General features: G+C 41.3%; 1 protein-coding gene across 1 annotated transcript; it reads right to left on the reverse strand.

The window, feature by feature from the left end:
• Window positions 1-13,180: 13,180 nt before the first annotated feature.
• On the reverse strand, window positions 13,181-14,249 carry LOC128743269 (probable 60S ribosomal protein L37-A). Its single transcript, XM_053839817.1, has 3 exons — window positions 14,170-14,249; window positions 13,772-13,907; window positions 13,181-13,369 (listed from the first exon to the last, which is right to left on the reverse strand). Exons 1-3 carry the CDS (start codon window positions 14,170-14,172, stop codon window positions 13,233-13,235), a joined length of 276 nt encoding a protein of 91 aa, XP_053695792.1. The 5' UTR covers window positions 14,173-14,249; the 3' UTR covers window positions 13,181-13,232.
• Between the last annotated feature and the right edge of the window lie 1,226 nt (window positions 14,250-15,475).

The raw sequence follows: 15,475 nt of genomic DNA on the forward strand, positions 1-15,475 counted from the left end.
GTAAGAAAGTTTCGAATGAAATAAGGATGTTGCTAGACAGACCTCATACAGCCTGAATTCGTTAATTGGGCCACGACTGCACTCTAGCTGATTCGCTAATTGGGCCGACTGACAGTTGTTAGAAATTTCTAAACTCGAAAATTCCATACAATTTTGACATTCAAGTTGTCACATAGCCCAATTAGCGAACACCCAATTAACGAACCGCCCAATTAACGAACCACCAATTAACGAAACTTTGCTGTATTATCAGTTGTTCGATTGCTTTTGGCGTCCAAGCTCTATTATACGCCTTCGCGAGGTCTATGGAGACAAGTTTCGTATGCAGATTGGCCTCCTTCGCCTTGCCCAGAATATCGCCTAGTGCAGCGAAGTATGTACCCGTTCCATGTCCCGATCTAAATACATGCTGACGGTGGTCAAGAAGGTTTCCGATCTTTAAAAAGTGTGTTAGTCTTCTGTTAACCATCCTTTCCATGGTTTTGCAGATGCAGCTTGTCAGTGAAATGGGTCGGTATTCAGCGGGATCCGTGTTGCTGTTGTCCGGGTTGGGGAGGCTGTACTTCCAACCTTCCGGGAGTGTTCTTCCAGTCCATTCGCGGTTGATTAATTATAGCAAGCATTTTTTGCCAGATGGGGAAATGTTTTTTAGCATCGGATATCCCACCTCGTCGCTTCCTGCCGATTTTCCCTTGGCTTTACAGAGAGCGAAACTGAGCTCGGTCATGGAAAAAAGGGAATTAATATATTCATTCTACCCTGATTCCAGGATGACGGTATTATGGATTGACTGGTTCGATACGTCGTTTTTTTTTTGATAAAATCTGTCATTCGATGACATGTCCGTGAAATGACTAGCGAGTGTATTTTCCGCCGTGGCCATTCATGGAGTTGACTCGACCCCAAACCTCAGCTGGAGTCTGCTCCTCACTTATGCCATCCAGAAAGTTCTCCCATGATTCACGCTTTGCATTCCGGATAACTTGCTTGCATTCGTTTCGTAGGGTACGATATCGCTCCATGACTAGCTCCTTGGAAGGGTCTTGATCTGCCATTCGTTTTGCGGCCCGGAGAATCTTTCGCTTAGCTTTCACCGCTTTTTTTACCTTCGGCGACCACCAGTGTATAGCCTTTCTGCCTAATTTTGAACTTGTTTTGGGAATTGCGTCTTTAGCAGTTTTTACAATCATGTTCGTAAGCCCCGGGATATTGTTGGGGCGGCGTTCTTGGATCGTGGTTGACAAGTGACTGTCGAAAAGGGCCCAGTCTGCCTGACGAACAATCACCGTGACCGTTTAGTAATGTTGATTGGTTCGGTGTAGGAGTTCATAACGATGGGTGTGTGGCCATTTCCCATCATATCGACATGGGTATTCCAACCCAATTATGGTAGCACTGCTTGACTGGCCAGGGATATGTCGATTGCAGACTGAGTGCTTCCTCGGAAGAAGGTGGGAGATCCATCATTTAGTATCTTGAGCTGGGCTTCCTCAATGACGTCTACAACGATGGATCCTCGCTTATTCGCTTTTCTGCTTCCCCATGCTGGATGGGGGCTGTTGAAATCTCCTAGCAGCATACGAGTTTCTGCGATTTATAGGACCGCCTCCCTCAGTTTCGATTTGAGAGTCGGGATTGCCTGGCAATGGCAGGTACACGCTGGTGATGGCTGTTTCAAAAGTGGACATTACCCTTGTTGCCACGATCGGCAAATCAGTATCCAGATGAATTGGTGTGTGTGGGGTACCCGTTTTAATATCCAGAGCGACTGTGTGGTACACGTTACTAGCTTGGTTCTGGAGCCAGCTGTATCTTCCTCCGAGCGTTCTGTCCATGGTACCTAGCGGAACTCGGTGAGTTTCCTGCAGTGCGAGTACTAGTGGTGCTTTGTTACGGATTAGAATCTTCAGATCATTCAGATTGTGGAAATACCCGTTGATTTCACAGTTCGCTTCCGCTAGGGACTGTGCGGGAGTACTACTGTGCCGAATCTCAGATGAGTTGTTCCAGGCAGAAATTTCATCGACTTCATCCGCTGTTTTTGCAGTGTTATTTGTGGGGCTGTCTGACTGGTGACGATCTGCGGTTTCAATGTCTGCTCCCAGGGGATGGGTCGTATGACCCTTGTCCATCCTGTCCGAGCATTTTCCTTCCTAACTTTCTCTTTTTCGCGGTGAATAGGCTTTTACACCCTTGTGCGTCCCGCCTGCCGGGCACCCAGAGAGCCGCAGATTATCCTCCGATTCCGCTCTTGTTGTAACTTCCGGTACGGTGGGGCTGCGTTACCCCTGGTGCCCGAGCTTTCTGTATTCTCCACCAGGGGATAGGCAAAAATACCCTTATCCCACGCCCTTATCCCGGGCATATTTTCTCCGAAATGGCGTGGTCCTGGCTCCTCTATTACCTTCCTTGATCGGGGAACGGGTTGTTGGGCCCTTGTGCATCCCGAGTCCGGATGGTTGCGGCTTGTCCACCGACTCCGCTCTTCTTGTAACTTCCGGTACGGTAGGACTACAAACATCGCGGGCATTGCTGCCAACTTTGGCGTGCAACGAAAAATCGATGAACGAAATATCGGTGAATGGTTGTCGATCTCGTTTCTACTAACACAGACCCGCTGGTCCATCGCCAGGAACTGTGCGGGAGTATTAGTCCGCCGGGTCTCAAATGCAGGGTTCCTGGTGGATGCTTCCACAACCTTTTCCGCTCCTTTTACGGTGGTAGTTGTAGAGCTTTCTGGCTGGTAACGATCCACCGTGCATTGTTCCCAGGAGGCTGGTCGTGAGACCCTTGGTTGCCCTGGCCGAGCATCCTTATCTGCTACTTTCACCATCGTACTGAGTGTGAGCTTGAAACGTTCTTCGTTGGTTGTTTGTCGTTGTGATGAGTGGTACTCTTGCAGGCGGGTGGGAAGGGGTTGTGGAAACTGGTTGGGCCTCTTCCGTGTTGTCCAGTTTATAGGATTTATTTGGTGGGAATTTTATTCTGTGGGATTTGTTTTGCGTGGGACGTAATTTGGTAAGGATGTTGAGGCTATAGGATATTGCACTGCGTTGGTCACTCAAGATCGATGGTTTTACCTACCATCGGGACGTCTTGATATTCTTCAAATTGTTCATTAGTGTCAGTGTTGAAATTTTTTGGGTGTCTGGTGGCTTCTGGGTGAGCTGCACGGGTGATGGGCAGTTTCCTTAGCTTGATTTTCAGTTGTGAAACTTCCAGCTCTTTTTTCGCGGCACATTTTTCCAATATTTTTATACGTTCTACCATATCCTCCATATATCTGTTCGTCTTTCCCGATATTTGTCACTCCAGCGTACGTACGAGAATTATGGCTAGCCTCATATAACCGTTTTGCATTTGGGTAGAACACGTCTTGATCGATCCGGGTATGTTGAATTTCATTCTCTTTTATTTAATGTGGGCATATTTTCTCCGAAATGGCGTGGCTACTATCGTTATAACGACTGCAATATTTCTCCTCAGAGCAGGTTTTGCCTTTTGTTATTTCGTGAGCTTTACCGCACCGTCCGCATATTGACTTCTCCTGTTGGCAACGGAGCTTGGCATGGTCAAATTGCCAACATTTGTAGCACTGCATAGGTGCAGGATAATATGGCCTGGTACCAGCACGAAGAAATCCGAATTCAACATATTCGGGTGCTGTTGTTTCGTTAGAAGTTAGAAACATGGAAGCTATGTTTACCGTAATTTCACCCGCTCGTCTCGTAATTTTCCGGATGTCGATAACCTTTTGATCTTTGAGGTGGTTTTTAAATTCCGCTTCAGGAATATCTCGTACATCTGAACTTGAAACAACGCAGCGAACAGTCACCCATATTCTGTATTTCGAACGTGTTGAAATATTTCGATCGACTTGGCAAATATTTCGTTCAAGTTGTTTTTTCATATGAATTCCATCTTAAGTTGTTTTTTCATATGAATTCCATCTTCATATTTCTTATTCATCTTAAGCAGCTTCTTGACCTAATCACCATTCCTCACCTTGAGGGAATAATAAATTCCTCTATTTTCAGGGAAAGCTCCATCGATTTTTCCTCCTGCACATATTTTTACTGACGTACGTATGATGAAGGGGTTGTTAAAAACTTTGGCGTCTTTGGCTTGCAGATGTAATATGCTCAGCTCTCCATTGCTATCACTGGGGTCCATCCATTCCGGCAATTTTCTTCCCCTCTCTGATCCATCAATTTTACCGGTGGATGCCCTGGGGCCCATGCCTCAAAGAGAGGAACCGTACGTGGACATGGCCGAATGGCCGAGGAGGTTAGTATTTAGTGTATTCTAAAACGTATATTGGTTAACTGGAGGTCGTCGTCCCGTTGAAAAAAAAACAAGCGCTCCCTTATCCCTAACTTAGGTATGAGATGATCGCCCAAAAATTTAAACACTCGATACAGATTCCTCACTTGACTACTTGGAAACCGTCGTCCCGTTAGAAAAAAACTGGTCTTCGTTTTACCCCGTCGGGAATTGGAGTTAAGGCCGAGCCAGCGCTAGCATCAAACAGCGTTGGAGCGAAAGCGGAGAAAGATAACATTTTGAAAATCTTCAACATTTCTTAAATAACGCTACAACATAGTTTTTCGAATACATCATTATGTGTAAAACCCGTACCTGATATGATATGTCACTACAGTTGAGTATTCAAAACCATCTAATAAAAGTGCACTCTCATTGAATGTTTTGCTTCATCTTTTTTCTCTTTCTAGTGTGCTGGCTTGGCCTTAATCCCCTTTGCGTTGGCACTAGATCGAGCCTATTGGCACTATTTCGAATTCGATTTTCACAAGGGACTGACAACCCTATCTCTACTCAATGTGTTTGACAGTAGTCAACATCTACTGCCGGCGTGGGTATTATTTGCAAAAATGTGGCTAAGATTTGAAAATACTACCCATCTGCCAGCATACCGGCTTTGCAGAGTGAAACGAACAGAACGTATGGCGGTGTCATGCTGTTTCATTTACGCAAATGGTTAGATGTTGACTGCAAAAACATGGCTGCCTAGCAGGACCGTGGATTTTCACGCTCACGCGAAAAATATATATATCTTCAACCACTAGTCATTACTGATATAACGTGTTATTATTACACTTTTCCGCGATTTTTTTTGCTGAAGTCACTTTCACCGGCAACGCGAAGCTACCTAAAGAATCTGACTAAAGAAAAGACACTGGTAAAGAATCTGACAAGAATTTGCGAGATATTTTAACAAATATATTCAATAAAAAGAGTCGCTATGAAGATAAACATGAAAAATACGCGCGTCGAATATGACAAACTGGTAGCATAAAAACCAGCAATTTTTATATGGCTGCCTGGCACCATATATTCAAATGCATATGACTAGGGCTCTATTTTGATATTACACTATGACATATATCTGGCGCCGAATAGTATGTCAAATCTTGATCATATATATGGTGTCATTTGTTCATTGTCATATAAATATGGCTGTTACACCGCGACATATATATGACATAAGACCGTATGACTGGCCGCCGCCATATGTATGTCGCCATATGTATTATGCCATATTTATTTGGCTATTGCACCTATATGACAAAATTATATGGCAAACTAGTCATATTTGTATGCACGTGTAATAGTACCTTAAAGAAAAGACACTGGAGCTCAGTCACTCGCGGCCTCCTGTCATCATTAAACCTAAAGAATCTGACTAAAGAAAAGACATTAAAGCTCAGTCACTCGCGGTCTCCTGTCATCATTAAACCTGATTTGCTCAACGATGATTGTTGTGCGTGACTCTGTTCAAAGTTGCTATGAAAAGTTCGTACAATATTTTTTCGAGTTCAACATTTACGCGATTTTATGAACTGTACGATACAAATTTGATTGCCTGGTGTTTTCGTTAGGCAGCACGGATCGATTTCGTGATGATACGATGATATTTGTTGCCGTTTGCTTGCAGTCATTATTTTCTCCCGCGTTGATCGACTGATACTTCGCAAGTTTTCGAGCAAAAGATTCAGAAGGTTTCATCGAGATTCATGCGCACTTGGTTTCGACGAACCGAAAATGAGTTACCTGTCACTTCTTTAGTCAGTTTCTTTAAAAGAATCTGAATAAAGAAGTGACAGGTAACTCATTTTCAGTTCGTCGAAACCAAGTGCGCATGAATCTCGATGAAACCTTCTGAATCTTTTGCTCGAAAACTTGCGAAGTATCAGTCGATCAACGCGGGAGAAAATAATGACTGCAAGCAAACGGCAACAAATATCATCGTATCATCACGAAATCGATCCGTGCTGCCTAACGAAAACACCAGGCAATTAAATTTGTATCGTACAGTTCATAAAATCGCGTAAATGTTGAACTCGAAAAAATATTGTACGAACTTTTCATAGCAACTTTGAACAGAGTCACGCACAACAATCATCGTTGAGCAAATCAGGTTTAATGATGACAGGAGGCCGCGAGTGACTGAGCTTTAATGTCTTTTCTTTAGTCAGATTCTTTAATTTTCTTCTAACGACGTTATTGGAACTATGAATAAAACATACGCCCCTCCTACTAAGTTCATCGACGAAACGTCTTCGAAAATTTAAAATTGCAATCCATAATGAGTGGGTTGAATTCTTAGACCTATGGCCTATTTCAAGATCTATCTTCTAGATCTGCTGAATTTATGGACCAATTTCGGAAAATCTTACAAAGCTTATATGGGAGGATAGTATCTTGCAAATGAAACATTGTGCGAAATTTGTTTGCGCCATCTCCGAGAAAACGTTGGTAGAAAATTGAGAAACTCATACGTGTATATATAAATTCATACATACATACATGCATACATGCATACATACATACATACATACATACATACATACATACATACATACATACATACATACATACATACATACATACATACATACATACATACATACATACATACATACATACATACATACATACATACATACATACATACATACATACATACATACATACATACATACATACATACATACATACATACATACATACATACATACATGCATACATACATACATACATACATACATACATACATACATACATACATACATACATACATACATACATACATACATACATACATACATACATACATACATACATACATACATACATACATACATACATACATACATACATACATACATACATACATACATACATACATACATACATACATACATACATACATACATACATACATACATACATACATACATACATACATACATACATACATACATACATACATACATACATACACACATACATACATATATACAATCAGACATTTGTCGATCTCATAGACCTGAATTCAATAATGAATGACACTCAACCTTTTGGGCTTTGCTAAAAAGTCAGGTCTTCTACTGTGCAACAATTTTTAAATTTTTCTTCTGTTCTGGCTTCCTTTTATGATTTTTTGATGACTTTCAACTTAAAACAAAATTTTTTGAGTTTGGCCACTGGGAAAAAATTAAGTCGAAAGCCCGATTTTGAAATTTTAAGGAATAAGGGATTTTTAACGTTTTATGACCGTCATCTTTGTGGGAGTAGAATAACCACCGGCTTGTCTCTGATACACTAATACAACGATACAAATATAACTGCGTCACCTCATTTATTATATGCACATTGGTTTATATTCATAATTATTTTTTCTGCTGTCGAATCGAAGCGTAATAAAAGTTGTTCCTTTTCTCGAGCATAACGCGTTTAGTCTTTTGGTTTAAATATCTACTTTCCCGTGTTCTCTCCGTCGCGCCCTGTCGTCAGGTTATGGGCCCAGTGTCGGGAAACGTGGACATTTTGTGTGGAAAGACTGTTTTTCCGGAAATATCGCGTTTTATTTTCCGAAGATTAGTTGTGCTGAAGTGAACGAGAAAAGATGGCGGATCATATGAAGATTTCTTTCACGAAACTGAACGGAAATAATTATGTTTCGTGGAAATACCGTATGCAGACGATGTTGGAGCGGGAGGAGGTTTGGCACATAATTGAGATGCCAAAACCGGAAGACCTTGATGAGGCGTATCCCCAATGGCAGAAAGATGATCGGAAAGCCCGTACCACGATTGCATTGTTCGTCGAGGATAGTCAGCTAAGATTTGTAAAGCGAGCGACGTCAGCTAAAGAAATGTGGCATAACCTCAAAACATACCATGAGAAGGCAACTATCAGTAATCAGGCGATGCTGCTGAAACAGCTTTGCGCTATGGAATTGAGCGAGAACGGTGATGTCGAAAAACACATCGAGGACACTGAAAGCCTCTTCGAGAGATTGGACAATGCAGGAGTTGAATTGAGCGACCTACTTAGGATTATAATGCTGTTGCGCAGTTTGCCACTATCATTTGACAACTTTGTCACTTCTTTGGAAAACCGACCGCAGGAGCTCTTGACAATGGATTTGATCGTTACCCGATTGCGAGACGAAACTCAGAAGCGGGCAAGTCAGCCGGGAATCGGTGTAAAGGAGGAGCGAGCATTATTTAGCGAGACTAAACCGAAAAATGATAAACGAAAATGTTTTTTCTGCAATATGCCGGGCCACATAAGAAGGAACTGCCGTAAGTTTCTTGCTGTTAAAAAGCAGGAAAGTGTAAATAAACCCTCGCCGAAGCCTAGTGGACAGCAAGTGCATCAGGTTCATGCGGAATCGAAACCGGTGGAAGTACCGTCGAATTGCGTGAGTACAGTTCAAGGTGCTATATGTTTTGTCGCAGGAGGAGCAATTCCTGGTGCCTGGACGATAGATAGCGGCTGTACCTGTCACATGACAAGTGACCGTGAGTTTTTCAACGAGTTTCGAAGGGATGTCATTGTTGAGGTGACACTTGCTAATGGTACTGTTACAAAATCGGCTGGATGTGGCAGTGGTGTTTTATTCGGCGTAAATGGTGGAGGCAATCGGGTCGCAATCAGACTGGAAAATGTTTTATACGTACCGTCGCTAGAAGGTGGACTAATTTCAGTTAGAAAGTTAGCACTAAAGGGATTCGCTGTAGTTTTCAAGGTTGATTGTTGTGAGATCCGAGCAGCAGATGGTGTTGTGATTGCAATTGGTGAAACGGTGGGTAATCAGTATAAGTTGAAACTGGCAGAACACTGTAACGAGGTAAAAGCCGCAAATCACAACGAACTGTGCCAACATACCTGGCACAGAAGATTTGGTCATCGAGATGTGAATGCAATAGGAGAAATTAAATCCAAGGATTTAGCGGATGGATTCGTGATTAAAGACTGTGGGCAACAAGTAATTTGCGAGTGTTGTCTGCAAGGAAAGTTGGCTCGAAGTCCATTTCCTCCGGTGACCGTGCGAAAGTCGAAGCAAGTATTGGACCTGATCCACAGCGATCTGTGTGGTCCAATGGAACATCAGACACCGAGCGGTAATAAATATCTAATGACCTTCATAGACGATTTTAGCCGATTCTGTGTGGTATTCCTTTTGAAATCGAAGGACGAAGCCGCAAGCAAGATTCGCGAGTATGTACGGTGGACTGAGAATATGTTTGGTCGAAAGCCTCGAGCCATTAGATCAGATGGTGGAGGTGAGTACACCGGAAAAGATTTACAGAACTTCTACAAGGCGGAAGGTATCGAAATGCAGTTGACAGTTCCCTACTTTCCACAACAAAATGGGGTAGCGGAACGAAAGAATCGTTCTCTCCAAGAAATGGCTAACTGTATGCTGTTGGACGCGAAATTACCAAAGCGGTATTGGGGAGAAGCTGTTTTGACTGCGACGTTTATTCAAAACAGAATGCCCTCTCGTGCGGTAGATCGTACACCGTATGAGATGTGGACCGGAATGAAGCCTGACCTGACGCGATTTAGAATTTTCGGTTGCAATGCTTATGTTCATATTCCGGATATCAAAAGAAAGAAGTTCGACCCTAAGGCGAAGAAGCTTGTGTTCGTTGGTTATTCGGATCATCATAAAGGTTATCGTTTTCTTGATGTCGAAACAGATCGGATTGTTGTTAGTCGCGATGCAGTTTTCATCGAGCTGAATAATAGATCGGAGCAGATGAATTCTCACGGACAGAAGCAGCAAATGGTTCCTGATGAGCAAATGAGTACCATTGATAACGAGCCTGAAATAGTGATAAACCGTCAAAACGAAGAAGTGGATGAGAATGTGATTAATGAACTCGAGGAAGAGTCCGTGTACGAAGACGCTAGTACAAACGAGAGTAATTTTTTGGGTTTCAGTGGAAGCGAAGAAGAAATTCCAAATAATGACCGACAGTGTTTGAGAAGATCTGATCGACAAACCCGCGGAGTTCTACCGAAACGTTTTGATGATTATGTTGTTGAACTTACGTGTCATGAAGAAGAACCGAATGATTACCGACAAGCATTAGCTTTGCCAGAGTGGAAAAGTGCTATGGAAGACGAGATGAATGCCCATGAAATTAACGGTACATGGGAACTCATGAATTTACCCATCGGTAAGAAAGTGATTGGGTCTAAATGGGTGTTTAAACTGAAACGTGACGAAACGGGCAAAGCAGTGAAACACAAAGCTCGCATCGTAGCACAGGGCTACACGCAGCTATATGGTATCGACTATCTGGAAGTGTTTGCTCCGGTAACGAGGCAAACTACATTACGCGCGTTGCTGGCTATCGCAGGGAAGAACCAGTTTATTCTTAAGCAGTATGATGTCAAGACGGCTTATTTAAATGGCACCGTAGACGAAGAGCTTTACATGCGTCAGCCACCTGGGTTTGCTGTAAGCGGCCAGGAGGAGGCAGTATGTAAACTTAAGCGGAGCATTTACGGCCTACGTCAGTCAGCAAGGTGTTGGAACAGATCTCTAGACGACGTACTTTGCAATCTGGGATTTAGACAGAGTGACTCGGACCCGTGCCTGTATATTCAACGCACTGGCAATGCTCCGTTGTATATATTGATATATGTAGACGATTTATTGATAGGTTCGTCGGACGAAAACGAAATAAACAGCGTATACCGGCGTTTGCAAAGCAAATTTGAAATTGTTGACCTCGGACCAGTGCGATTCTTTCTGGGTTTCGAGATTGAGCGAGAAGGTGGTTTCTTTTCACTGCGTTTGACTTCGTATATCAAGATGTTAGTGTCCAAATTCGGGATGGAAAATGCGGCTCCAGTAAAGACACCAATGACGCCGGGCTATACCGTTAACAACAGTGACAGCAAGCAGTTTTTAGACACAACACGCTACCGCAGCCTAATAGGAGCCCTACTTTATTTGGCGGTAAATGCACGTCCAGACGTGTCCATCAGTGTAGGTCTCTTGGGAAGAAAGGTGAGCGACCCGAATCATAGTGATTGGTCAGCTGCTAAAAGGGTTCTACAATATTTGAATACTACCAAGCATTTAAAGCTACGGTTTGGTCCTGATCGGGAGTGGAAATTAATCGGATACTGCGACTCCGATTGGGCTGGTGACCAACAAACCAGAAAATCTACGAGCGGAATAATATTTTTCTTCGGTGGAGGACCCGTCAGTTGGATAAGTAAGGCACAGGATTCGGTAGCCCTCTCAACACTAGAGGCTGAGTATAATGCATTAACCTTAGCGTGCCAGGAAGCGGTATGGATCAGGCGATTACTGAAAGACCTTGGTGAGCCTCAAGATGAACCAACGACTTTGTTTGAGGACAACCAAGGCTGCATATGTTTTGCAAAGGCGGAGCGTTCAAGTGGCAGAGTTAAACATATTGACACAAAGGGACATTTTATCAAAGATCTGTGTGAACGTAAGATCGTCGGGCTAACGTACTGTCCTTCAACTGAGATGGTAGCTGATGCTTTAACCAAGCCGTTGGGACCGTCGTTGCACAGCAATTTTGTCGAGCGTGTTGGGCTGTTCGCCTAGCCAGTGGTAATTCAGGAGGAGTGTGGGAGTAGAATAACCACCGGCTTGTCTCTGATACACTAATACAACGATACAAATATAACTGCGTCACCTCGTTTATTATATGCACATTGGTTTATATTCATAATTATTTTTTCTGCTGTCGAATCGAAGCGTAATAAAAGTTGTTCCTTTTCTCGAGCATAACGCGTTTAGTCTTTTGGTTTAAATATCTACTTTCCCGTGTTCTCTCCGTCGCGCCCTGTCGTCAATCTTATCCAATATAAAAATAACATTCATACATTTGAAAACAAGATTTACAAACCTAATGCAAAAACAGATCGAAAATCGGTTAAGAATTTATCCTAAAACGGCGATTTTACAAAGTCATATATTAGTTTTTCGCATATGACAAAGGCAAAAAGGTAAACCCTTTTCAAAATATGTTCGTGAAATGTATGCAAATGTACTCTAAGAATATATTTTAATCATACCAACTAGGAAAACATGAAAAATCCTAAAAAGAATTCGAAAATATTTTTGTCCGCCTACTTGTATGGAAATCCCCCATAGTGCAGTAGTGGCGCTTTTAGTAATAATGATTGAAATGGATCAAGCGATCCAGCTACTCTTATTAAAACATAGTACGATATGGTTCCTCAGTGGAGGCACCATGTAATATACCCATAGTGAAGGCAAATCATTAAAGATACAATTACTGCAAGTAAAATTTAAACAACCGTCGCACTTTATGTTTGCGTTAAAGCGACTACTTATTTTATATTCTGCAGATTGAAATTGCATAAATTCATAAATAATTAATATCAATACAGATAGAATTTAATATATATTTCAGGAGCTATGCAAGATTGAGTTACACGCAGGAAATCTTGGCAAAACCAGCATGTTTCTACTAATTTTTGAAAAAAATACCTATCTCGAGTTTATTTTACCCTTAAAGAGATGTTTATATCAAGCGAACCGTATAACCCAGAGGTACATTATAGATATTTAGAAGCATAATTGCATTTTACATAATAAAGTGCGTGTTTTATTCAAGTACAACTGCTATCTCCACTAAGGGTACACTTACCCTACTAACAGTTTGCAGAGTTCTATTTTGCTTCTCCTCTGTTGATCCAGCTACGCTTATTAAAACTAAACATCACATAAATCATGCTTTAAAACAATAAAAGAGTAACCCGATTGATCGAAACCCCAGAAAATCGAGTCCCCGACTAATCCGGTGGAAAAGAGACATCGTTTAATGAAACTGCTAGTAAAAAATATTTTGCGAAACCAACATTTTATTGATTACCTATGCATTTCGACAATTACATTCTTATGCAGTGGCTTTACGTGGCTTAGCGACTTGTCCTTCACGGAATCCATTGCGGAACTTACGGCGAACTATCTTCAGATAGCGCATACGACCAGTTCCAGTGGTCTTCCTCCTCTTAGCCTTAATCGACCAGTTGTCTGAAATAAGGAAAAACAATTATTAACTATGTACTTTTTATGAAGGAGTAAATATTTTTTGTGAAGAACGAACATTTAAAGCTGGGAAAAATAATTAAGTATGTACTCAGCTAAAATTACATTGCCTTAAACAGTGTAATCTTATTTTCTTAATACAATCACTTTTACCGCATTAATCCATTACTTATAATAATTATTATTGTTACAATTATTGACCATTGTTGTTGTGCTATACAATTATTGTATTCTTACTCTTTAACGACGCGACAATTGGTGCGTGTCATTTTGATCAGTAAGAGTTTAATTTTCGTCTGTTCCGATCACGAGAAACTACACTATTTCGTCGTTATGTTTAATCGTGGAAGAGACGGAATTAATACGGAATTTAAAGTTAATACTTACACGATCGAATCTTTGCCGATGGATAACCACACTGCGAGCAAGTATGCTTCTGAATATGGTATGAAGACCGGCCGCATCGACGACACAGCGTATGAGTCTTATTACGACGTTTACCAAAGCTGGAAGTACCCTTGGTCTGTAAAAAAAAAAAGAAAAATGAGTTAACAAAATTATACGAGCAATACAATAACGAAACGACGTATTTCTTTCTATGCTTAATCCTGGCCTTATATGCCTACACTTCCAACTTAGCAAAAATTTGAACTACGTTTGAGAACATAGGCCGGAAAAAACGAAAAGCAGAGCTTCAATCCTCCTTTTTCTATCATACCATCAAACCCAACCCAAAACGTTACTATTTCGCAAATAATAAGCATAAACATCAATCAATTACTAACCATTTTTAACTATTAAATGCCAAGCGGTAACAAACTATAAGTGTGTACACTCTGTACAACTAAACGGAAAGAGAGACTGTCAGTTCACCGGAAATACAAATGTCATTCGGAAAATGAAGTTCCATTCAAGAAAATTAATAAAGTATAACAATTTTCAAGAAGACACAACACTTCATGGGGGATAAGAAACTATAAAAAACCCACAATTCAGACACGGTTCTCCAGCAATCCACCAGCAACTTGCAAAATCGGCACCAACTTTTTAAAAAGGCATGAAAAGAGTTCCCTCTTTTTTTTGGCAAGGGGTTTCCCAAGGGGTTTCCAGTAAGGCGTATAAGTGCGGAGTAATCAGAGATTACTTTTGTAATCATTTAGTAATTAATTAGGTAATCAATGGTAATCAGTAGAGTAATCAATGATAATCTTAAGTAATCATTGGTAATCATGATTAATTTATAGTAATCATTAGAGATTGATTACTGGTAAAGCAGGGTACGCTGCTGAAAAGTAATGGGTAAAAAGATAGGACAAGAAATGCTCAAGAAATCGATTTCGTTTACGATTTCTTAAGCAGTATTGTGCTTTGCAGCTGTACCTGGATTAATCCAGATTACTTTCTCTAATGCCAATGTATATGACAAAAGAAAACAGCAGCATTGCAGTTGTCACTCTTTCTCTTTCTCACTCACAGCATTCGCATTGTCGCACTTTTTGTGCCAGTCGCACTTTTAGACTGCGGTGTCCAGTAAGGTGCAAAATGCGGGATACGCACTTCATAAGAAATATTATTTCACGTTCAGATGGCGCAGTTTTACATGCAGGTGAATTAAAACGTCACTTTTCCGTACGGAATAATATCCGGCGCAATTATTACCACAAGAAAAAATGACAGGTGGTTGCTTGCATTGGAGTTGTCAAAATTTCTTCGGTAAATAGCAAGATTTTTTCTTGAGCTGTTTTCTTTTCAGCAGCGTACCCCGCTTAATCAAAGGTAATCAGTAAAGTAATCTAAAGTAACTTTTTTCTGAGGTGCGTAGTAATCATTGCTGTTGGAAACCCCTTGGGGTTTCCAGTAAGGCGTATAAGTGCATAGTAGTCAGAGATTACTTTTGTAATCATTTACGAATTAATTATAGGTAATCAAAGGTAATCAGTAGAGTAATAAATGATAATCTTAAGTAATCATTGGCCTTGCCAGCGTTGCTGATATTGTTCAGGGTTTTGCGTGAGGAAAAAGAAAGGGAAGGATTTTTCCTTTTGTCAACACTCACGCGTTGACAGTTCGGCACTAGATTTCCTTAGGGTT

This window comes from Sabethes cyaneus, chromosome 1, assembly GCF_943734655.1.
Source record: "Sabethes cyaneus chromosome 1, idSabCyanKW18_F2, whole genome shotgun sequence".
Lineage (NCBI taxonomy): Eukaryota > Metazoa > Arthropoda > Insecta > Diptera > Culicidae > Sabethes > Sabethes cyaneus.